This window comes from Tachysurus fulvidraco, chromosome 9 (genome assembly GCF_022655615.1).
Source record: "Tachysurus fulvidraco isolate hzauxx_2018 chromosome 9, HZAU_PFXX_2.0, whole genome shotgun sequence".
Taxonomy (NCBI): domain Eukaryota; kingdom Metazoa; phylum Chordata; class Actinopteri; order Siluriformes; family Bagridae; genus Tachysurus; species Tachysurus fulvidraco.
In genome coordinates, this window is record NC_062526.1 from 25,993,454 (window position 1) to 26,018,067 (window position 24,614).

At 37.8% G+C, this 24,614-nt stretch overlaps 1 protein-coding gene and 1 long non-coding RNA gene across 2 annotated transcripts in view; one reads left to right on the plus strand and one right to left on the minus strand.

Annotated features, from left to right (window-relative positions):
- The window catches only part of LOC113649525 (obscurin-like), a 293,303-nt gene that overhangs the window by 230,502 nt on the left and 38,187 nt on the right, over positions 1-24,614 (minus strand). Inside the window, exons 5-6 of the mRNA XM_047818190.1 lie at positions 17,776-18,084; positions 17,099-17,247 (exon numbers count right to left, since the gene is read on the minus strand). Coding sequence (XP_047674146.1) covers positions 17,099-17,247; positions 17,776-18,084 — 458 coding nt within the window. The remainder of the gene's footprint in view (positions 1-17,098; positions 17,248-17,775; positions 18,085-24,614) is intronic.
- Positions 5,569-6,547, plus strand: LOC125145447. Its single transcript, XR_007143813.1, has 2 exons — positions 5,569-5,708; positions 5,982-6,547. It is a non-coding gene; the product is annotated as an uncharacterized LOC125145447 (long non-coding RNA).

Here is a 24,614-nt window from a genome sequence, read left to right on the forward strand (position 1 = left end):
CTACAGTCAGGTGTGATATGAGTAGAGAGAGATTTCCTGGAGGATGAACATTAAAGACCTGAACTCTGTCTGTGTAGAGATTTGTCTGCTCCTTTGGGAAGATCTTTATGACATCAGATCCTTTATAAAATCTCCATCTGAAAGTGTGTGGTTTGGCTTGTAGTTCAGAGCAGGAGCAGGGCAGAAGGACAGACTGTCCCACGATTCCAGTCACATTCACTGTCTGTTGATTCAGTCTGCAACCTGGAGAATGAACAAACATCAACATATTGTATTGATGTTACAGCATCAGATTAATCTGTCATGAGATTATCACTGAAGTAACATTGTGAATAAAAATTAATCATTTACCTTTAACAGTGAGTCTGATGTATCTGTATTCATTAACTTTAACATCACACCTGTAAAGTCCTCCATCCTGTTCAGTCAGGTGTGATATGAGCAGAGAGAGATTTCCTGAAGAGTGATTATTAACCAGCTGAAATCTCTCTTTGTACTCATCACTCTCAGGAGATATCTGTGTCCACTTATTTCCATCTGTGTATTTCTTCCACGTGAATGTCTCAGGTTTTCTGTGGAGCTCAGTGCAGGAGCAGGGCAGCAGTACTGAGTCTCCTGTGTATGCAATGATCTCTTCTGTCTCTTTATTTCCTTTCAGACTGCAGCCTGTATGAACACACCAGTTAATAATGTGTTTATGAGCAGTTCACCATCTGTAACAACTCTACAGAACTACAGACATCCTGTAACTCCACAACTCACTAATGTCCACAACTTTCTTGTGTCCAATAATCACTCATTTTAATAACTCTCTAATTTCCACAAGTGGTCAGTCAAAGAGAAAGACTTTTGCAATTAAAATGTATTTTTAAACATTTCCTATGAAACAACACACTTCATCATACACAACTACAGACAAATCATGTCACAGTATCGTGGCAAGCTACAGACATGTAGTTTCATCACATGACACTTCTACAGACTCAGGCAAAAATGTTTAGAAGCTTTTTACACAGACAATAACAGCAGAAAGTAAACATTGTTCAAATTTATACAAATGAAGAAGTTAATCTATTGTATTGATGTTACAACATCAGATTAATCTGTCGTGAGATTATCACTGAAATAACATTGTGAATAAAAATGACTCATTTACCTTTAACAGTGAGACTGATGTCTCTGTATTCATCCCCTTTAACATCACATCTGTAACTTCCTCCATCCTGTTCAGTCAGGTGTGATATGAGCAGAGAGAGATTTCCTGAAGAGTGATCATTAACCAGCTGAAATCTCTTTTTGTACTCATTACTCTCAGGAGATATCTGTGTCCACTTATTTCCATCTGTTTTTCTCTCCCATGTGAATGTCTCAGGTTTTCTGTGGAGCTCAGTGCAGGAGCAGGGCAGCAGTACTGAGTCTCCTGTGTATGCAGTGATCTTTTCTGTCTCTTTATTTCCTTTCAGACTGCAGCCTGTATGAACACACCAGTTAATGATGTGTTAATGAGCAGTTCACTATCTGTAACAACTCTGCAGAACTACAGACATCCTGTAACTCCACAACTCACTAATGTCCACAACTTACTTGTGTCTAATAATCACTCATTTTAATAACTCTCCAATAATCTATGGTCAAATCATGTCACAGTATTGTAAGCTCACAGCACACAGGAACAGACATGTGGTTTCCTCATATGATGTTTCTACAGACTCAAAAATATTTAGATGTTTGTGACAGAAAATAATAACAGGAAAAAACATTTCTTAAATTTATCCAAATGAAGAGATTATTGAGTGTCAGTTTGAATGTAAAGGTCTCTCATTATCTGTCACACACATGGTCAAGTGTTAATCCACAGAACACAAACTACACAATGTTCACATGAACATGTTCCTCTGAGACACTGAAACTCTGCATGTATTTTACTCTGAACAGCAAAACCCACTTCTATTTTAGTGACATGACACAAAAAAAAACAGGAAGTGAGTTTAGTGATGTCATCCACACATTCTGTGAAGAGTTTACACACACCACAGTGTTTCAAGTATCTTTGACATGATTGGTACAAAATCTTGTGATGTAACCACATGTACGACGCTTTAAGAACCTCGATGAGTAACAGCCAATGAGAGAGCGAGAGGAAGGTGTAGGGGGACGAGGAAGGAACAACCAGAACAGCCATCATGATGAAGGAGACTCAGTGTTCTACATGAACTCAGGACATAGACGGTGATTAATAAAGACCTGACAGAAAGTTCTTACTTAATAAGTGTTAAGCAGGTTTGATTAAAGTCCAATAATTAACATTTTCTCCTGTTTATATTTACATTCAGTTTGGTGTCAAAACCAAAAACTCCAAAACTCAAATAATTTCAGTTGTTCATTGAGAACTTTTCAAATAAAAAGTAAGATTAGTGAATGACTTCATGGTTTAAAAGATAAAATCTTACATACAGCATTTCCTGACATAGTATTAAACAGGAGTGTGTGAGAGACACACACACACACACAGAGAGAGATCAGCAGACTCACCTTCAGTGACATGAAGCTGTACAAGGAGGAGGAGAAGAAAACACACCTGCATTCTTCCTGAGGACCAACACATTAATCCAAAGAGAGAATTAGAGCTAAACACACACTGACCGACTGCTGCAGTGTGTCTCATCATAATGAACACACTCTATAGATCACATTCACACCCTCACAGTTAAAACAGGAAGTGCAAAATTAGCAGTATGGCCTTGACCACATAGAAGTGAGACGTCTCTCATGTCTTTTGCACAGCAGAACTGAGTCTATGTTCTGAATCCTTATTAATCATCTAATGTTGATAAATTAACCAACTATTATACATTTTAATGCATCAAACAAAAGCAGTGTGGTTTTGCATTTCTCCTTGTAAACATGTATTTTATTGTGTTTTACATTTTTCATGAGCTTTGACATGACGTAGTGACAGTCAGCAGCAGTATACAGCATTACTGACCTGACATCTCCATCTAGTGGTTTTATAGAGTTAGTGCACCGGAATAAATCTCATTATGATTGATTGTTCGTGGAGTCTCCATTCAGTTAATTTCACGTAAAAATAAAAAAATATACAAATGTCTGTTATTCTAATGTTTCCCCTTTATATAGTGTGTGTGTGTCATTCAACACAAAGAAAGATATGTTGCAAACAGCTGGACAAAAAGTAGTAGAGCACTTGTCCATACTCTTCAGTATTCTGTGCAGTGTACAATAAGGAGTTGAATAAGGATGTCTAGATGGGTGAGATATTAAACTCACGTAATGACGACTCTGAACATTTCTTATTGGAATAGGAGGACAGGCCCTTATCATTCTTTACACTGAGTTCTAACACTGGTTCTAATACAGAGACAAAGCAAGAAAAATATTGTCGACAGTTGGCTATATACAAAGGTTCATCAGGCAAGGTGCAATCTTGAGTCTGGCAGCCTTACCAAGGCTAAGCTAGATCAGATATTGAGACTTGCTATCGTAATCTACTAATCTATGTATGGAGGACTATTTCTGAACAAATCCCTTGATTATTTTACAGTATTGTAAGCTCACAGCACCCAGCTACAGCCATGTGGTTTCCTCATATGATGTTTCTACAGACTCAGGCAAAAATATTTAGATGCTTGTGTGACAGAAAATAACAGCAGCAAAAAAAAAAAACATTTCTTAAATTTATCCTCATGAAGAGATTATTGCGTGTCAGTTTGAATGTAAAGCAGTGGTGTAGTCTACGTGATACGCAGATATACGCCGTATACCCACTAGGAAATGCCAAGGATTTCCGTATACCCACTTAAAAAGCGTGAGGATACGTAAGAATATCGTTTTGTGACAGAACTTTCATTCATAAATTCACCCCGTCTGTGTTGCGAACACAGACTGTGGTTGCGATTGCGAATCACTAACGTTTTTGGACCATTGGGGCTTCCGTGGCCTGTGACCTGATCTGCCCTCACCTACCAAGGAGGAAAATCAGTTGCTTGGCGGTGTTTTTTGGCGCAAATTTGAAATTAACTAACTAATGTAAAAGAAGATATGAAACGAAAGCAGACTCAAACTACACTCTGAGTGTTTTCAGAAGCCTGCGCCTAAAGCTACAGCAGCTTCGGGTGACATTTCACCCACAGCCCGAGTACAAATGTATTTGGAAAGCTTTGTAAACTACCAGTTCATTCAGTTCATAATATTCTGCAATGAAAGACTGTTGGTGATAAAACTGAACAAATGTTTATTGTTCACTCTTAAATGTACATTGAAAATTGACAGCTGATAAAACCTGTGCTCCAGGTCCCATATTCATATAACATTTAAAGCTAAATGTAGCTCTTAAAGGTAAAGTTCACCCAAAAAATGAAAATTGTGTTATTTCATCACCCTCAATTTTTTCCAAAACTGTATGAGTTTCTTTCTTCTGTTTAACACTGTCATGATGTGACACGGTGAGACAAAGGCGAGTGAGGATCCAAATGCAGTTTAAAGGTTTTTACTAAACAAAACACAAACAAACAGGCAGGCAGGAAACGGGAACATGGACATGCACACACCAACAACGACCAACAACATTGAAGTGAACAGACAGAGTATATATGGTGAACGAAAACCAATCACAAAACAGAGACAGACAAGGACTAAGACAAAACACCTGGGGAAGAGATTGAATGTAATTAGTGTCCATGGTAACAGATAGGTGGGCGGGGTCAACAATTAACATCAGGGAGAGACGGCAGACAGAAACAAGGGGAAAACACAGACAGACACATTACAAACACAAAAGATGATATTTTGAAAAATGTTGGTGATCAGACAGTTGGCAGCACCCACTGACTTTCATAGTCTATATTTTTTTCCTACTGTGAAAGTCAATGGGTGCTGCCAACTGTCTGATTACATTAAGCCTTAAATGTTCTATGCATATGGGACCTGGAGCAGAGGTTTTATCAGCTGACTGTCTTTTGTTGCTTATAATAAATTGGAATGTTGACAACACATAAGCAGTCTTTAATAATGCTCTAAATTACATGTAGATGCATATTTTATGCATTAGTGAGTGTGGTGCCTATGGGGTGTCGCTCTAGGATGGGTGCGTAGGATGGAGGCTGGGGGGGGGGGGCATCACAGTATACTCACTACAAAAATCTAGACTACACCACTGATGTAAAGGTCTCTCATCCTCTGTCACACACATGGTCAAGTGTTAATCCACAGAACACAAACTACACAATGTTCACATGAACATGTTCCTCTTTTGTAACCACGTTGTAACAGCTATCATTTTGTATCCCGACTTTAACACTTATTAAGCACTACTTGAAAAATTGGTACTGCGCCTTTAAATGTGTCTCACGCAGTGTGTACTGTATGTGTAATCAGCAGGGAGAAAACACACATATAATGAGGATGTATATTGCAAATTTAAGTTAAATGGCTGGTTTATTGTTTACATGCTTGCTATGAAGTTTTGAAATACTGTAGAAAAGCTGAAGTCGAAGAACTTTTTTTCTGTGATTGTTTACTGAGACATTCTACGTGTATGATTATTTTGTCGTCATATCGTGTTATTATCTGAGTAAAACCAGTCCGAATGAATGGATGTCAAAAAAATGTGCTTAAATTGTTAATGTGAAGCGTTAAATGTGCTAAGAGAGCCGCTAAGTGTAGCATCACGATGATAGTTTGCTAATCGTGTAAGGCTTCGTGCAATGCTCATGTTATTGTGTTTCTTTCTCATGTAGAGTAAAAGTGCTAACGTATAAAATGTAACTTTGCTAATGTAAATGATGTAAAAGTGTGTTAGCTCAAACTGTCAAAGATGGTTAAAAAAGGGTTTGTTTTGTAAACTTTTTCAAAGAAGAAAAAAATGAAAAAATCTTATAGTTATAAACATGTAATCTCTCTTTAAGGGATGTTTAAGTGTTATAATGTTCTGATTTAATCCTTTTAAAATGTATGTTGTGCAGATTTTTGTTTCCTGGACAAATTGTTGGATGATACGATTGGATCCTGAATAATCTGAGTGGATTCTTCTTGATAACTCTTTGTCACCTTGTCGTCATGTATCAACTCTTCAGCTCTTGGTTCTTCTGTTCTTACCTGGATGTTATTTCTGGGGAAGTGGTAGGACCGAGACTTTACATCATGCACATTGCCCGGGACTGAATACATATTTTTTTTTTGCATCCCAAGAAAAGGAAGAAAACACTGAACATTTACAGATTGGGGATATCATTTTCAAAATGCTTGGGTTATGATTGTATTGTTAATATTTGTTTCAAGTTAATTGTCAGTTTGTTTTCATTACTTGGGTTTTCTGAAGTGCTTGAACAGGAAAAAAAACATTCACATAGATTGCCACAATATACATTACTGGCTAACCGTTTCTCTGTGTGTGTGTGTGTGTGTGTGTGTGTGTGTGTGTGTGTGTGTGTGTGTGTGTGTGTGTGTGTGTGTGTGTGTGTGTTTGTGTGTGTGGCACTGATTCATTTTTTTTAAATATTGCCTTTAATAGACTTTTATGATGCTTTCAGTTGTTCTTTCAAACTTGAGTATTTAAATGACACATGCCCTAAAAGCTCCTTGAACGAATTCAGAGGAACAGACATTTAGATTTAGATAAGCCCTGAGACAGGGGCTACAATGTCTCCACACATACTGTGTTTCAAGTATCTTTGACATGATTGGTACAATATCTTGTGATGTAGCCACATGTATGATGCTATAAGAACCTCGATGAGTAACAGCCAATGAGAGAGCGAGAGGAAGGTGTAGGGGGACGAGGAAGGAACAACCAGACCAGCCATCATGATGAAGGAGACTCAGTGTTCTACATGAACCCAGGACATAGACGGGGATTAATAAAGAGATGGCAGGAAATTCTTACTTAATAAGTGTTAAGCAGGTTTGATTAAAGACCAATAATGAACATTTTCTCCTGTTTATATTTCTATTTCTGGGAAATTTCCCCATTGTGGGACGAATAAAGGCAAATATTATTTACCTTCAAAAGATTTAACTTCCAAAACTCAAATAATTTCAGTTGTTTAATTAAGAACTACCAAGAGAGAATTAGAGCTAAACACACATTGACCAAGTGCTGCAGTGCATCTCATCATAATGAACACACTTTAAATATCACATTGCAGTTTTATTACCTTACCTCATTCTCACCCTCACAGGAATTGGTAACACAGGAAGTGCAAATTTATCTGCTCATCACTGTCATGTCTCTCATGTCTATGTTACATTAGACTTAAGTCCTAAATGTTAAAAAATAGTAATATTTTATCTACAACTATCTAATATTACTCATTTTAAATACCACCATAATGAACACACCCTAATTTCCACACAATTACTGTTAAAACAGGGAGTACAACATTTACAGCACTTGTTTGATCTGACTGAAGTGAGAAAATTAAAAAAGCCCAAACTGAGAAAACGTCACAAAAACAACAGACAAGAACAACAGTATTATTAAAGTAAGAAACGGGAGAGAGGAAATGAGCCACAGGTGGCAGCAAAAACACTATAAATAGACAGTTGGACAACAACATACAAGAAAGTAGAACAATGTAGACCTCTAGTGGCCAAAGCATGAAATGCCACGTCCAGAATACTGACGTTCTCAATGTGAAAGAGAGAGAGAGAGAGAGAGAGAGAGAGAGAGAGAGAGAGAGAGAGAGAGAGAGAGAGAGAGCTTTAACACAAAAAAAAGGTTTGAGGTTTTCAATGGTTGTAATTGTTATCTGCAAGAGAGTACACAAACTTTACAATATTTTGCTCTACATGCATTTTCAATAATATATAAATAAATAAGAAAAAGTTAAAATACTTTTTTCATGGAGTGAACCTCCATCAGCTGAAGGCTCTGCCCCACCTACCGGGGCTGATGGAGTACATCTCCAAGCTCCATTCTCTACCAGTTTTGGTTTGCTAAATATCAGATCACTGGCCAACAAAACCTTTGTACTCAGAGACTTCTTTACTTCCTGCCTTGGATTGATTGATTGATTGATTGATTGATTGATTGATTGATTGGTTGATTGATTGATTGATTGGTTGATTGAGTGAGTGAGTGAGTGAGTGAGTGAGTGAGTGAGTGAGTGAGTGAGTGAGTGAGTGAGTGAGTGAGTGAGTGATTTTTCATGGAGTCTCTATTCACTTAATTTCAGTTAAAAATGACAAATATACAAATGTCTGTTATTCTAATTTTTCCCCTTTATACATTGTGTGTCATTCAACACAAAGAAAGTGAACATCTGTTGCAAATAACTGGACAAAAAGTACACTTGAACTGGAAAAAAGAGCACTTGTCCATACTCTTCAGTATTCTGTGCAGTGTACAATAAGGAGTTGAATAAGGAGGTATATATGGGTGAGATATTAAACTCATATAATGATGACTCTGGACATTTTTCTATCCCACCTGCAGAAGTCACACTTACCAGAGTGCTGGTGTAACCTCAGACCTTCTCTTACTTATCAAGAGCTTAATCCTGGTCTGCATTGTGGTTGATATGGAGTTTCTCCCAAGAACACAGGGAATAAGGTGGGAATACACCATGAAGAAGGAGACAGGTCATGACATGATGTTACATGATTTAGAGTCACTAATCCGTCTACCAGCATGTTTTTGTACAGGAGATCATGGGAAACTTAACACTGATGGTAATATGAGCTCAGGATCAATCCAGAAACCCTGAAGCTGTGAGGGTCTGGAATACTGAACTTCAACTTTTAAAAGAGAAAAACTTTAACTAATGAAGTTATTCATACTGACGTACGTGTCCCTTAGTGACACGTTTTCGGATTTTGTAGGAAACCCTTCCCTAACCCCAATAAGAGATGCGTCCTAGTTTGCATGGGTTAGTGTTGAAAACACAATATCAACTATCAGAGTTGATCTTACCTTGAATGCAGGTGTCCTTCAAAGTCCCTCGGTCTTCTAACAAAGGATCCTCTTCAAGTACTTCTACCTAATCAATTGTTTGAATCTTTAAATGAATTAGTCAGACTTAGACCTTTTTGTCATTTCAGAGTCCTTACAATGGGAGGCCAAATTTTTATTAAAAGTAGTGTAATACAGATAGATGTGTGTAATATATGTAAAGTAAAAAAAAAGAAAAATACAATAAAATCTCCTTCAAATAATCAAATAGTATTAGAATAAGTAAAGGTAATTAAAATGCAAAGATTATAACAAACCAAGAAACACTCTCTAAGTGTAAGCTTGCATTTGTTCTATGATGCACACAGAGTATAACATGCACTGAGAATCTTTACACTAGAATGCACACACAATTTAATTCAAGACAAGCTTTCATACATTTTCAAGCCTTTCGCCAATACGGCATTCTTACTGACTTTAAAACCAACAACTGGTAACCCTGTGGTCAGTGACAAATTGTATTTTTTAAGGTATACATTCCTCTCAAAAAGCACACGGTTGCAATATCATCTTACTGACTAAGTCTTTCCCCCACATGTGTTGGGGTTTCCCTTTACAGGTTACTGTCAGCGGTATCCTTCTGAGCACTGAGGGTTGACTTTTTCTAAGAGAGCCTTCATATAACATATCTTTTAACACACAAGCAATATTACCGCATACATATTTTGAAAGCAAAGAAAGAAAAAATATATAAAAAAATAAAGAAAACGTGCATCCTGTCCCTCTATCAGTTCGCACCAACATTCGAGTCACAACCAACAGATGTTTACAAATAGATGGTCTCTTCAAACAGATTTCTCAGACACTTACAGACAGAAGTATTTTATGATGCACAACATAGGGATAAGTGGCTCAGGCCTTCTGAAACTCCACAACTCACTAATGTCCACAGTAAGGATGTAACTGAATATAACATCATGAACAGACAACATGCTCTACACGGATACAAGTACAGCTCTGTGCCAGTAATTGGATGTGCAGTGTTTGTTTATTCTACAGTATTGTGATCTAATCCATTCTATTTGCTTTATACTGTGGGGAATTTTAATACATAGAAGGTTCAAATTATACCCCAACTAGGGGAAAGATGAAAAGGGGAGAAAAAAGCATACATTGAGGGTCAAATGCTATCAGGTGCATCAGGAACAAACAGGCACACAGGCCATTAGGGCCATTAGAGGCAAGCAAATCCTAGACAGAGACCATTAGATGTTGAATGATTAATAAATGATCAACCATCTAGCTATATGCTGAAAAACAGAAACTAACAGAAACTAACTAACAGAAACCCCCCCCCCCCCCCCCCACACACACACAGTGAGGCAAAAAAGAACGTGTGCACATACAGGATTCAGGCCCAAAAAGTTGAATTTAAAGGTTTTAATAATGAGATAAGGAAAATGAGTCAAAAGGAAAAAGAGTCACTTCTTAATATAAAATGGTTTGACAGCAAAACGAGGAGGATATTTAGTCTTTTTGTTAACACGCCACGTAGTTTGAGTAGCTTGTGTGTTTGTGGATGAGGCTGAAGGAGTCTGGGTAGACTTGGTGGCCACTGTAGCAGTCTGGGTTGAAACATTGATTCTCCTAGCAGCAGATGTGTCACAGGGCTGACCACGACTCTCCATGTCCTGGAGATAATGAGTAATGACCTCAGTGAGATGATCAGCAGTAGGAGATGGAGCAGAAAGATTAGTCTCATCCAAGAGATTTGCAACCCAAGCAGAGATGGAAGCTAAAAATACAAGAGCTTCAGTAAACACATACTCACTCTAGCCACCAGGGTAATAAGTAAACCAATGACTACTGCACACTGTATCCAAAGAGACAGAACAGTAAAGAACAGGTTTTAAGTCATATAGAAGAGAAAATGTTGGTAGACAAGAACATGAGTAGATCCAATACGTACCCATGTGTAGTTGCGTTAAGTTGAGTCTGTTAAAGAAAAACCTCAGGAAAGAGAATAAGTCTAAAAACACATAAAACCCAACTTATAAGCTTTATGGCCTGATGACGTAGGCCCAAGTCCTATGGAAATGGGACCCCTCAGGTGGAAGATATTGGGAATTTAGTTGGCCTAATGCATAGGCAAATATTGACCCAACGTCTTGTCAAAAAGGGTCCATTTTGGAGATAAAGGTAAATTCCTGAGCATGTGGAAAATGCGTGCGTGAGCAGTTTTATGATTGGATAGCAAGGAGGGTATGGCGAAGAGGGGGGCATGTCAGAACTGTATATAAGCTTGCTGAAATCAGCAGTGCTTCAGTGTAAGTATCGTCTGCTAGACAAACTTGTATCCCTGGTACCAGCTGGTTGATTGCTGTCTATACGACTGTCAATAAACCTACCTCAACTGAATCCAGTCTTCGTGAGTTTGGCTGATCATTTCTTCTTTAAATTTTAAATTGGAGTTGCTGTTTAAACTTATAGTCAGTTAGCCTGGGCCAATGTAGGGTGGAGACGGTTTTCTCCTATAGTACGTTTATCCAAAGTTACTTTATCCAAAGTTTTTCCAGGATTTAAAATAACATCCATATTTTACTGTTTTGCTCTTTTTGCTTTGCTGATTATTTGCACTGTAATTGTGGAAATGCTGTAAAGAGTGAGAGAGAAAGAGAAAGAAAGAAACTCACCTTCATGTGAAGAAGAAAGAGAAGATAAAAACACACCAGCATTTTTAGCAGAGACACTGTGTGTGGAAATGCAGTCTTACATTCAATCTTTAATGCTCACACACACACACACACACACACACACACACACACACACACACACACACACACACACACACACACACACACACACACACTTGTGAAGCAATAGTTTCAACTACTTTTTTCAGTTGTTACTTCCTGTTTTGACAGTCATACACAACTCCCCTCTCTCTCTCTCTCTCTCTCTCTCTCTCTCTCTCTCTCTCTCTCTATCTATCTATCTATCTATCTATCTATCTATAGCTTATATTTTCTACCAGCATCAGGCCCAAGCATGTATTACTCACCTTCAATGACATGACCAATCTTACTGTGGACCCAAATCCACACACTATACTGATCACACACACTGCAGGTTTAACACATTACCACATTCACACACTGACAGGAAGTGCATATATTAGCAACACACCACTGACAAGGCAGAAGAGTGAAATACTAAAAGCGTGATGCTGCATTAAAACACACAAATGCCAAACACTGCTTTCACCAAACAACACAATGAGTAAAGACACTGATTTCAAAAAATAAGCAGGTTTTTTATTAATAATTGTAAGAATTGTTGACATGGTGATGATATGCTGATGTGGCATTGACAGCAGAAGTATACAGGAAAGTCCAAAGGTAAGAAGAGTTAATTTGAACTTGTGGACAGAAAAAAATTTAAAAAGTGAAACTGGTACGGATGCCTTAAAAAATTTAATATTTATAGTTTATTCTTCTTGTGTGTGTGTGTGTGTGTGTGTGTGTGTGTGTGTGTGTGTGTGTGTGTGTGTGTGTGTGTGTGTGTGTGTGTGTGTGTGTGTTAGTTAGTTAGTTTTGATGCTGGCGTATACTGTAACTTCTTCTGATGCCACTGGAGTGTGTGCTGCTCTCACAGTGTTACTGTGGACTACAGTCGAGTACAGCAAACCATCCTGTAGGAATAGAGCAGCAATAAATGTTATTACACACACACACACACACACACACACACACACACACACAAAAAAAATAAAACATATCATCAGGACTCCACTGACCTCTCTGCAGAGCATCTACCACCACAGAGTCCACAGGAGAGCTGCTTCCATCCTCAAAGACCCCTTTCACCCCCAGCACGGACTGTTCACACTTCTACCCTCAGGACAGAGGTACAGAAGTGTGAAATGCAGGACCTCAAGACTGAAGAACTCTTTCTTCCCCTCTGCCATCAGACTCCTAAACAGCTGATGGGAGTTTGCAACCATGGACATAACTGCTTAACTTTTTACATGGATATAACTGTTTACATTGAACTACATTTTTGCACATTCATTTTCTCAGAACTGCACTACCTCACCAAGAACTGCACTACCTCACTTTATTGCCTTATTCGGCACTGTACTTCTTATTGCCTCTATTAAGAACTGTACCTCACCTTTATTGCTTTTATTGCTCTTATTTTTTTATTTTTTTATTTTGCACTTATTTTATTATTCAATTTTATTTATTTATTTATTTATTTATTTATTTATTTATTTACTGTATGACATTTAGTGTGGACAGCAAAGTAAGAATTTCATTGTGCAGGGAAACATACTTTCTGTCTGTGCGTATGACAATAAACACTTTGAACTTGAACTTGGGAAGAGTCTGGAGCCAACACCCCTGACCAACATGATTCCTTCAGGCCAACCACATACAAAATTTTGGAGTCTCTACACAACAGGGCTATGGGTCTCCAGTTCTTTAAATGTGCCAGGTTTAGTACAGCTTGCTTGCCTTCCAATGGTGGAGGTGTACTTGAAGACAAGACAGGTCTGCCCCAGAAAACCACAGAAGTGCTTGTAAAATTATTTGGGTAGTCCATATATTGTAGTCCTGTTGTTAATTGGTAGTGGTAAGTACCTGTATTTTTAGAGGCATGTCCAGTTTATTATTCTGTTCTGTGGTTAAAGTGGGTTGGTTCAAAAACTGCAAAACTCTGCGCTGTAGAGTTTAGTGTAGAAAGTTATAGCTTTGTTTCTTATTTCTGCTGTTCATCATTTGAGATGCAGCATTTGTTTGTAATGAGTTGTGTTTTTAGAAAGGTCGAAGAAGAAGCTGCTTCTTCTTGGGGTGTCAATGTATTTAAGAGAGGAGAAACGTGATCTTATGGGATGAATACAGAGACTTTTGTCTGACCGTTAAAGGTAAAACCATACAAATCATGGTGTAATTGGAAGAAAAGTTGCTTACAATAATCTTTGTGACACAGATGCATTTATTGTCTCTGAGGAACACCTCAGTTCTGATTGCATTTACAATCCAGGACCAAGAACATTACAAAATTTTGTGAAGAAATAATACAATGTGTCTAGTTTTTAATGATGTATATATTGTAAAAGTCAAACAGGCTTCAAAAGCATGTGATCATCAGATATAAACCCTGTAAATGATACACCTTTAAATCTAACCACACACATTCCATGATTTAGCTAAAATATCATTAAGCATAAAAAGGAAAGCTGAAAGTCTAAAACGGTTGGAGAGAACAAACCGTGAATAAGAAATGTAGCTAATGAATTTACTAAACTATTTATGCAGGGGTATTTCTGAACAAATCTCTTGATTAATTTCTTGATGGATCAGTGAATTGAATTCTTCTCTACTGCAGACTCACTGTTTCCTCTCCATCACCTTTGCTGTAATGGACTGTACCAGAACCTGGAGAGTAAAATAAAGAAGAAAAGCTCAGGTTGTTCAGATAATACGGTGGGAAGTAGATGATAAACTTCTCACAAAAGCTTAAAGGTGTTTGTACCTTTCTTTCTGGTAGTGCAATAAACCACAGCCACGACAATGGGCAAAAAGATCACAGTTACCACGGCAACAGGGAAGTAGATAGGAGAATCTGGAGAGACATCAGCAAAAGACAATCAAAGGATCATAGTGAGAAGTGAAAGCAGGTCAGAACACAAACTTAGATAATCCATAATCATAAAAAAACACAGACGAAGGACAGAACAGAAATGCTTCTGATTTAAATAGTTTATCTCTTATACTATAATAGTTGTCACCAAGGTTGGATAAATGTACTGTACCTCACATCCTTTTATTACAAAGTAGTAGTTCACATAATAATTTAAAATATATATATAATTTCCTTGTATAACCTACTGAAGGGTGTTTTACCTTTCACTGTAAAGTAGATGTCTGTAGTCATTTCCCCGATCTCACACCTGTACAATCCTCCATCCTCTACAATCAGGTGTGATATGAGTAGAGAGAGATTTCCTGGAGGATGATTATTAAAGACCTGAACTCTGTCTGTGTAGAGATTTGTCTGCTCCTTTGGGAAGATCTTTATGTCATCAGATCCTTTATTAAAGCTCCATCTGAAAGTGTGTGGTTTGGCTTGTAGTTCAGAGCAGGAGCAGGGCAGAAGGACAGACTGTCCCACGATTCCAGTCACATTCATTGTCTGTTGATTCAGTCTGCAACCTGGAGAATGAACAAACATCAACATATTGTATTGATGTTACAACATCAGATTAATCTGTCATGAGATTATCACTGAAATAACATTGTGAATAAAAATTAATCATTTACCTTTAACAGTGAGTCTGATGTATCTGTTTTCACCCCCTTTAACATCACACCTGTAAACTCCTCCATCCTGTTCAGTCAGGTGTGATATGAGCAGAGAGAGATTTCCTGAAGAGTGATCATTAACCAGCTGAAATCTCTCTTTGTACTCATCACTCTCAGGAGATATCTGTGTCCAGTTATTTCCATCTGTTTTTCTCTCCCATGTGAATATCTCAGGTTTTCTGTGGAGCTCAGTGCAGGAGCAGGGCAGCAGTACTGAGTCTCCTGTGTATGCAGTGATCTCTTCTGTCTCTCTATTTCCTTCCAGCCTGCAGCCTGTATGAACACACCAGTTAATGATGTGTTAATGAGCAGTTCACCATCTGTAACAACTCTACAGAACTACAGACTTCATGTTACTCCACAACTCACTAATGTCCACAAATTTCTTGTCCAATAATCAACAATTTTAATAATTCTCTAATACACTATGTCAAATCATGTCACAGTATTATAAGCCCACATAACACAGCTACAGACATGTGGTTTCCTCATATGACATTTCTACAGACTCAGGCACAAATATTTAGATGCTTTTGACAGAAAATAACAGCAGAAAAAAAAATTATCCAAATGAAGAGATTATTGAGTGTCAGTTAGAATGTAAAGGTCTCTCATCATCTGTCACACACATGGTCAAGTGTTAATGCACAGAACACAAACTACACAATGTTCACATGAACATGTTCCTCTGTGACACCGAAACTCTGCATGTATTTTACTCTGAACAGCAAAACCCACTTCTATTTTAGTGACATGACACAAAAAACAGGAAGGTGGCAGGGGGGTGGTGGCTGGGTTATATTTTAGATTGTTTTGATTTAATAATGGTAATTTCATTGTATTTAAAAATGCCTTCAAAATAAAATAGTTACACCAAAAATGAATATAAAGTTATTTAACATTTTAGCTCACCAGAACGCTAAATCAATGGGAACCCTGAGCTTGTTTCTGCAGAGCGGGGTTTGGTGTGTGGGAATCACCTGTCCTGATAAATCCATATTTTATGTAGGACTCATGGTATTGTCTGCTATTAGTTTTATGTTTCTTTGATGTTGAAGGCTCTTCTTCTGTTTCTTCACTAGGCCTTTTCTTTTTGCCAAGGAAACCTTCTAATGTCGTTTGTTTCGTGCTCATTTTTGCTATTTTGTGGGTAACATTTGAGAAAACACAATAAACACGTAGACCAAGCACTATTTTGCGCATGGTGCTGCTTTAGGTTACGTCTCTCAGCTCCCGGTTAACCTCTCGTCCATGGAAAGTCGCACAAACCCGAAAGAACTACACCACAGTAAATAAAATGGAAATAATTTAATGTTCCTTGGGCGGCCCGGTACCATTAGATCCACGGACCGGTGCCGGTCCGTCGACCGGGGGTTGTAAACAATGAAACAACACACTTCATCATACACAACTACAGACAAATCATGTCACAGTATTGTGGCAAGCTACAGACATGTAGTTTCATCACATGACACTTCTACAGACTCAGGCAAAAATGTTTAGAGGCTTTTTACACAGACAATAACAGCAGAAAAAACATTGTTCAAATTTATACAAATAAAGAGATTCATTTATTGTATTGATGTTATAACATCAGATTAATCTGTCATGAGATTATCACTGAAATAACATTGTGAATAAAAATGACTCATTTACCTTTAACAGTGAGTCTGATGTATCTGCTTTCACCTCCTTTAACATGACACTTGTAAAGTCCATCATCCTGTTCAATCAGGTGTGATATGAGCAGAGAGAGATTTCCTGAAGAGTGATCATTAACCAGCTGAAATCTCTCTTTGTTCTCATTACTCTCAGGAGATATCTGTGTCCAGTTATTTCCATATGTAATTTTCTTCCATGTGAATGTCTCAGGTTTTCTGTGGAGCTCAGTGCAGGAGCAGGGCAGCAGTACTGAGTCTCCTGTGTATGCAGTGATCTCTTCTGTCTCTCCATTTCCTTTCAGACTGCAGCCTGTATGAACACACCAGTTAATGATGTGTTAATGAGCAGTTCACCATCTGTAACAACTCTACAGAACTACAGACATCCTGTAACTCCACAACACACTAATGTCCACAACATACTTTTGTCCAATACTCACTAATTTTTTTTTACAAACATTTAATAAAAAAAAAAATCAATTTAATAACTCTCTAATATCCTCCACAAATGGTTGGTCAAAGAGAAAGAGTTGTGATATTAAAATGTATTTTTAAACATTTCCTATAAAACAACACACTTCATCATACACAACTACAGACAATTCATGTCACAGTATTGTGGCAAGCTACAGACATGTAGTTTCATCACATGACACTTCTACAGACTCAGGCAAAAATGTTTAGAGGCTTTTTACACAGAAAATAACAGCAGAAAAAAACATTGTTCAAATTTATACAAATAAAGAGATTCATCTATTGTATTGATGTTACAACATCAGATTAATCTGTCATGAGATTATCACTGAAGTAACATTGTGAATAAAAATAACTCATTTACCTTTAACAGTGAGACTGATGTACCTGTAGTCACCCCCTTTAACATCACACCTGTAAAGTCCTCCATCCTGTTCAGTCAGGTGTGATATGAGCAGAGAGAGATTTCCTGAAGAGTGATCATTAACCAGCTGAAATCTCTCTTTGTACTCATCACTCTCAGGAGATATCTGTGTCCACTTATTTGTGTATTTCTCCCATATGAATGTCTCAGGTTTGCTGTGGAGCTCAGTGCAGGAGCAGGGCAGCAGTACTGAGTCTCCTGTGTATGCAGTGATCTGTTCTGTCTCTCCATTTCCTTTCAGTCTGCAGCCTGTATGAACACACCAGTTAATGATGTGTTAATGATCAGTTCACCATCTGTAACAACTCTACAGAACTACAGACATCCTGTAACTCCACAACTCACTAATGTCCACAACTTACTTGTGTCTAATAATCATTAATTTTAATAACTCTAATAAACTACAGACAAATCATGTCACAGTATTATAAGCTACAGCCATGTGGTTTCCTCATATGATGTTTCTACAGACTCAGGCAAAAATGTTTAGATGCTTGTGACAGAAAATAACAGAAGCAAAAAACATTTCATAACTTTATCCAAATGAAGAGATTATTGAGTGTCAGTTAGAATGTAAAGGTCTCTCATCATCTGTCACACACATGGTAAAGTGTTAATCCACAGAACACAAACTACACAATGTTCACATGAACATGTTCCTCTGAGACACTGAAACTCTGCATGTATTTTACTCTGAACAGCAAAACCCACTTCTATTTTAGTGACAAGCCACAAGAACCAGGAAGTGACAGTGTGAACACACCACATGGGTAAGGAGTTTAGTGACCCATTCCATGAAGAGTTTACACACACCCCAGTGTTTCTTTGACATGATTGGTACAAAATGTTGTGATGTAACCACATGTACAACGCTAAAAGAACCTCTATGAGTAACAGCCAATGAGAGAGTGAGAGGAAGGTGTAGGGGGACGAGGAAGGAACAACCAGAACAGACATCATGATGAAGGAGACTCAGTGTTCTACATGAACCCAGGACTTCAACGGGGATTAATAAAGACCTGGCAGAAAGATCAGTTTGGCAGCAAAAACAAAAACTCCAAAACTCAAATAAATTCAGATGTTGAGTGAGAACTTTAAATTTTCATATAAAAAGTAAGATTAGTGAATGACTTTATGGTTTAAAAGATAAAATCTTACAGTCAGCATTTCCTGACATAGTATTAAACAGGAATGTGTGTGTGTGTGTGTGTGTGTGTGTGTGTGTGTGTGTGTGTGTGAGAGAGAGAGAGAGAGAGAGAGAGAGAGAGAGAGAGAGAGAGAGATCAGCAGACTCACCTTCAGTGACATGAAGCTGTATAAGGAGGAGGAGAAGAAAACACACCTGCATTCTTCCTGAGGACCAACACATTAATCCAAAGAGAGAATTAGAGCTGACCGACTGCTGCAGTGTGTCTCATCATAATGAACACACTTTAAATATCACACTGCAGTTTTATTACATTACCTCATTCATACCATCACAGTTAAAACAGGAAGTGCAAAATTAACAGTATGGCCTTGACCACATAGAAGTGAGAAGTCTCTCATGTCTTTTGCGCAGCAGAACTGAGTCTATGTTCTGAATCCTTATTAATCATCTAAACCATGTATTTTATTGTGTTTTACATTTTTCATTAGCTTTGACATGACGTAGTGACAGTCAGCAGCAGTCTACAGCATTACTGACCTGACATCTTTATCTAGTGGTCTTTTAGAGTTATTGCACCAGAATAAAGCTCATTATGATACGATTGCTTGATTGATTGATTGATCCAATTTCACTTAAAATTGACAAATATACAAATGTCTGTTATTCTAATGTTTCCCCTTCATTCAGTGTGTTTGTGTCATTTAACACTGTTAATGTTTCATTTCTGTCTGCCATGTCTATGTGCAATATGTTGTTGTCATCCATCCATTAAAGAATAATCCCGATATCTTCTCAGTATTATTTATTTGTTTGTGTTCATCTCAACGCACTGGCATAACATTAGTACATGAGGGAGCAGCAACACTTTCTTAGTATAAAGTTTTTATATTCACTAAACTTGTTTCAAAATAAAAGTTCCTTTTGTTTACACATGCACACAATGAAATATTGCACACTTTTGGCATACAACAGTCAGTATTATAATCTAAAATAGAATAAAATAATAAGCAACATAATATACAGTGTTTTCTGCACTATAAGGCGCACCTAAAAGCCTTAAATTTTCTCAAAAATCGGCCGTACGCCTTATAATCCGGTGCGCCTTGTGTGTGCACCGAGTTCCAAAAATCTGTAAAAATGTTGTTGTGTGACTTTGGTAAGCGCTCCGCTTGATTGACAGTCCGACCATTTCCTGCTGACACAGTGAGGTAATACATACACTACGTACGCTGGCAGCGATAAACCAATCAGAGTACATTACGTAATACGTATAGTACGTACGCTTACCTCCGCCACGCCTCCGGTAGGTATAATACCGGTATGTTGCAAAACAACATTAGTTTCTTAATAACCATTTTGTGCTCCACACTCCAGTCCAGTAGGTGGTGGTAAATGCACCTTAAGTTGGTTTGCCATCCGCCAATAAAAATCAGATGCTTACGAGGCACAATATAAACCACCATCAGTTACACGGTTGTAAATGGGAATAGAGGAGCTGAAAGAATTCAACATCAATGTATCTATGGTTCGGAAGTGGAGGAAGCAAGAAAATGTACTGCGCCAAGTTAAGAAAACACACTAGATGAGGACTTTGATGGATTTGTGGGAGAAGATTGATTAAAAAATAATGTGTGTGTGTGTATTGTTAAATAGTAGAATAAAGTTCAACTAAACTCACTGTTTTGCTTCTGTTACCTTTTTTGTAGACCGCATGTTTTAGCATGCGCCTTATAATACGGTGCGCCTTATAATACGGTGCGCCTTATGTATGGGTTAAGTACAGAAATAGACCCGTAATTGAGACTGCACCTTATAATCCGGTGCGCCTTATAGGCCGGAAAATACTGTAATATAAATTATTTGATTGATGAGATTATATAACTCAACACCCCCACTTGTTCTCATCATCTTAACCCATGTACAATGTCATCACAAATATTTAATTCCCAAACAGAAAACTTTTGAACTTCAGAAGTGTAACTTTTGATACAGATTTTGTCAAAATGTCTGACACCATGTCTTCTGTTGGACAGTACACAATGTTACTCCCCTCGAGTTGAATAAAATGCTCAGGTCGTTCTTGGTTTTTAACAGACATTTATTTTGGACAAGTCTTCATGTCTTGTAGCCTTATGCTTCAATAATGCCAATAATGACGAAAATGCCAAACATTCCAAATGCCCAAATGCTGTCAGAACTATGGAAGGACATACAGTACATAACTTAAATAAAGTGCACATTCAACAAGTGAGAAAATACACTTAAAATGGCTGCTTCTAAATAAACACAGTTACATACAAAAAGGCAATTAACAAACACATACCTCATTGGCCTCTCTAACTCAAGAGGAATAAACTTGAGGGTTAACAGCTTCTTCTTCATTAAAAATAAGAACAATAATATATGAATTTCTTAGTACTTCATTAAAGAGCAACTTGTACTAACATTACCAGCGCGTACCTCGTGCTTCTCTTCTACCTCGTGCACCCCCCGAAAGTGATAGCAACAATTAAATAATTCCCCAGTGAAACAAAATGATATGTTCCCTTTCACCCTTCTATGGTTTTAACTAATAAATGAATCAACATCAACAAAAAATACAAACAATTTGAACATTTTAACCATTTATTTCCCTAAAACTGTAAAGTGCATATATTACAAACTGAAATATATATATATATATATATATATATATATATATATATATATATATATATATATATATATATATATATATATATATATATATATATATATGAGAGTTGCCTCTAGTGGCAGCTACACACAATATTTATTCTTCCTTCACTTACAGCATCATGGATGAAGTGATATTTTACATCAATGTGCTTAGATCTAGATCTATTCACTGGATTTCTACTCAGTGCAATGGCCCCCTGATTATCACCACACATCGTGGTGCAAGTGTAAACACTACTGTCCATGCCATTTAGCAGTTGAGTTAGGTTCATGCTTTCCTGAGAAGTGTTTGCCGGACCAATGTATTCAGCTTCGCAGGTTGACAGTGTCGCCTGTTTCTTGGACTTCCATGAAATAGCAGGTCCTTGTTCTGTCAGGCTGAAACCGTATCCTGAAATGCTACGCCTACCTTCTACAGAAGATGCCCTGTCTGAATCACTGAATGCTCTTAGACTTAAAGTCTTGTCTGTTTTCTTGAAACACAGCTCGTAGTCAACCGTACCTTTCAGGTATCTCAGGACATGTTTAGCAGCTACTAACTCATGTGTTTTAGGCTTTGCAAGGGTTTGTGACAGTTTACTGACTATCCAGCTAATGTCTGGTCTGGTACAGGTCATTGCATAAATCAAGCTTCCAATAAGTTCACGGTATTCTTTGGGGTTCTCAATCTCGTTGTTGTTTTCTTCCTCATTCCTATTACACTTCACTTTTAACTCACTTGGGGTAGCTTTTGGTTTACAGTTTGACATTCCAAACCTTTCAAGCATTTTGAGATTGTACCTTTTCTGATTCATTTTAATCTCTCCATCTTTTTGTTCAAACTGAATCCCAAAAAACAAGATATATTCCTTAGATCTTTCATGTTAAATTTGGACTTCATTTCTTTCTTTAAAACTGTTGAGCTGATCCTCACTGCTTGCTGCGATTATTAAATCATCTACCCATATGACCACTATGATTGTCTCATTTTCAATCTGCTTTCCATACACACAGTAATCAGACTGATTTCTCTCAAAGTTGTTTTGTTCCAAATGATAATTTAAAAGTTTGTACCAGTTTCTTCCAGACTGTTTTAGACCATACAGAGATTTCTTCAACTTGCATACTAACTGGTCTCCTGTGTTAGATGTCTCTTCAAAACCCTCTGGTTGTTCTAAGTATACTGTATGTCTTCCTCTATTGGAGCATGAAGATACGCTGTTTTTACGTCCGTCTGATGAACAAAGAAGTTGTTCTGAGCAGCTATCTGCATTAATGCCCGTACCGAGGAGAGATTTGCTGTCGGAGCAAATGTTGGCCTCTCTATAGGTTTGGGGGACTCTACACACTGCCCTGTAGCAATAATCAACACTCACATTGGTTACATCATCTTTGGAGTATGTCAGGTAATCTTGTAAATACTTTGGGGGTCTCTTTTCTCTTTTCTCTTGGTAATGTTTTAGATTAGCCGTGGCTGTTAGACCTGTACTGTTTTTGTTGTCTTCTGTATCTACTTTTTCCATAGTCCCATCATGTTCTGACACTTCTGTATTGTCTGTATTAATACTCTTCATGTTTTAATCTAGGATCCGGTTCTCTGTGCTTTCCTCATTTTGTGGGGCATCACCACTGTTCTCACTATCCGGGATTCTGTCGCTGTAGCCTTAAATTTCTAAGTAATCTTCATCGGTTTGTGTCTGCTGTTCAGCACTGCTCTTCCTAAGGAATTTCACCAATCTATGTTTTGACACTTTTCCTGTCTGTGGATTGTAAACCAGATAAGCTGGGCTATTTTTACTATATCCCACAAATATTCCCTTCTCACATCTAGGGTCCAATTTCTCATGATTGTGTTTGTACGCGTAGCATTCTGATCCAAAACCCACATTTTAGAAAGGTCTGGCTTTCTTCCTGTCACCATGAAGTATGGCGTATTCTTAATTCTGGCATTATAGCATCTGTTTCGGATGTGAGTTGCAGTTTGGACAGCATAAGGCCACAGCACTTTTGGTAATCCCTTCTCTATTAGCAGACACCTTCCCATTTCAAAGATTGTTCACCATTGTCTCTCAGCTGTACCATTTTGATGAGGAGAGTACGGAGATGATGTGTCATGTCTTGTATCCTTTTCTCATAAAAGTGACTGAAATGCATTGACGTGTATTCTGTGCCATTGTCTGATCTTATGCATTTGACTCTACCGTATGGTGCACTGTTCGCAAGGAACTTCTCTGTCGCTAGAGTAGCGTCACTCTTGTTTTTAAGGAAGTAAACAGATACTGTGCCTGAAAAATCATCTGTGAATGAAATTGCATACTTATATCCATTTTGAGGTCGGTTCAATGGGACCTGCTAAGTCAGTGTGTACCAACTCTAAAGCCTCACCAGCTTTTGTGTCAGTTTTCCTGTTTCTGCTGTTGATTAACTTTCCCATAGTACAAACATTACAGTCTAGTTTGGTATTACCTGTGATTTTCATACCCTCTACCACTTCAAGTAATTTCAACACATCACTAACATTACGATGTCCAATGATCTTATGCCATGTTTTAACATCACAAGTTAGACTCACTTTGTCCCTGGACATCATATCAGTGACAGATGCATCAACACATTGTTTGTTGTTATTTACCGTTTTCAGATAGTACAGTCTCTCAAGCTCTTCTATGTGGAACACAGCTCCATCCTTGCCTTTTAGTTCATTCTGTCCTTCCTGGAAGATCACCTTGGCCTCATCTGTTGTAGCAGCTTGAACGGATATGATGCTCTGTGGGTATGATGGTATGAATAAGGCCTTCTTTAAAGTAATCCTGACACATTTCCCTTCCACCTCCAGAAGTAACACCTCTGCGTCACCCCGCTTTAATGCCACGTTGTTCATCCTGGCTCCATCCGCCAACTCCATGTAGTGTGACTTTGGGTCGAAACTCCCATCAAATTTCATGAAATTGTT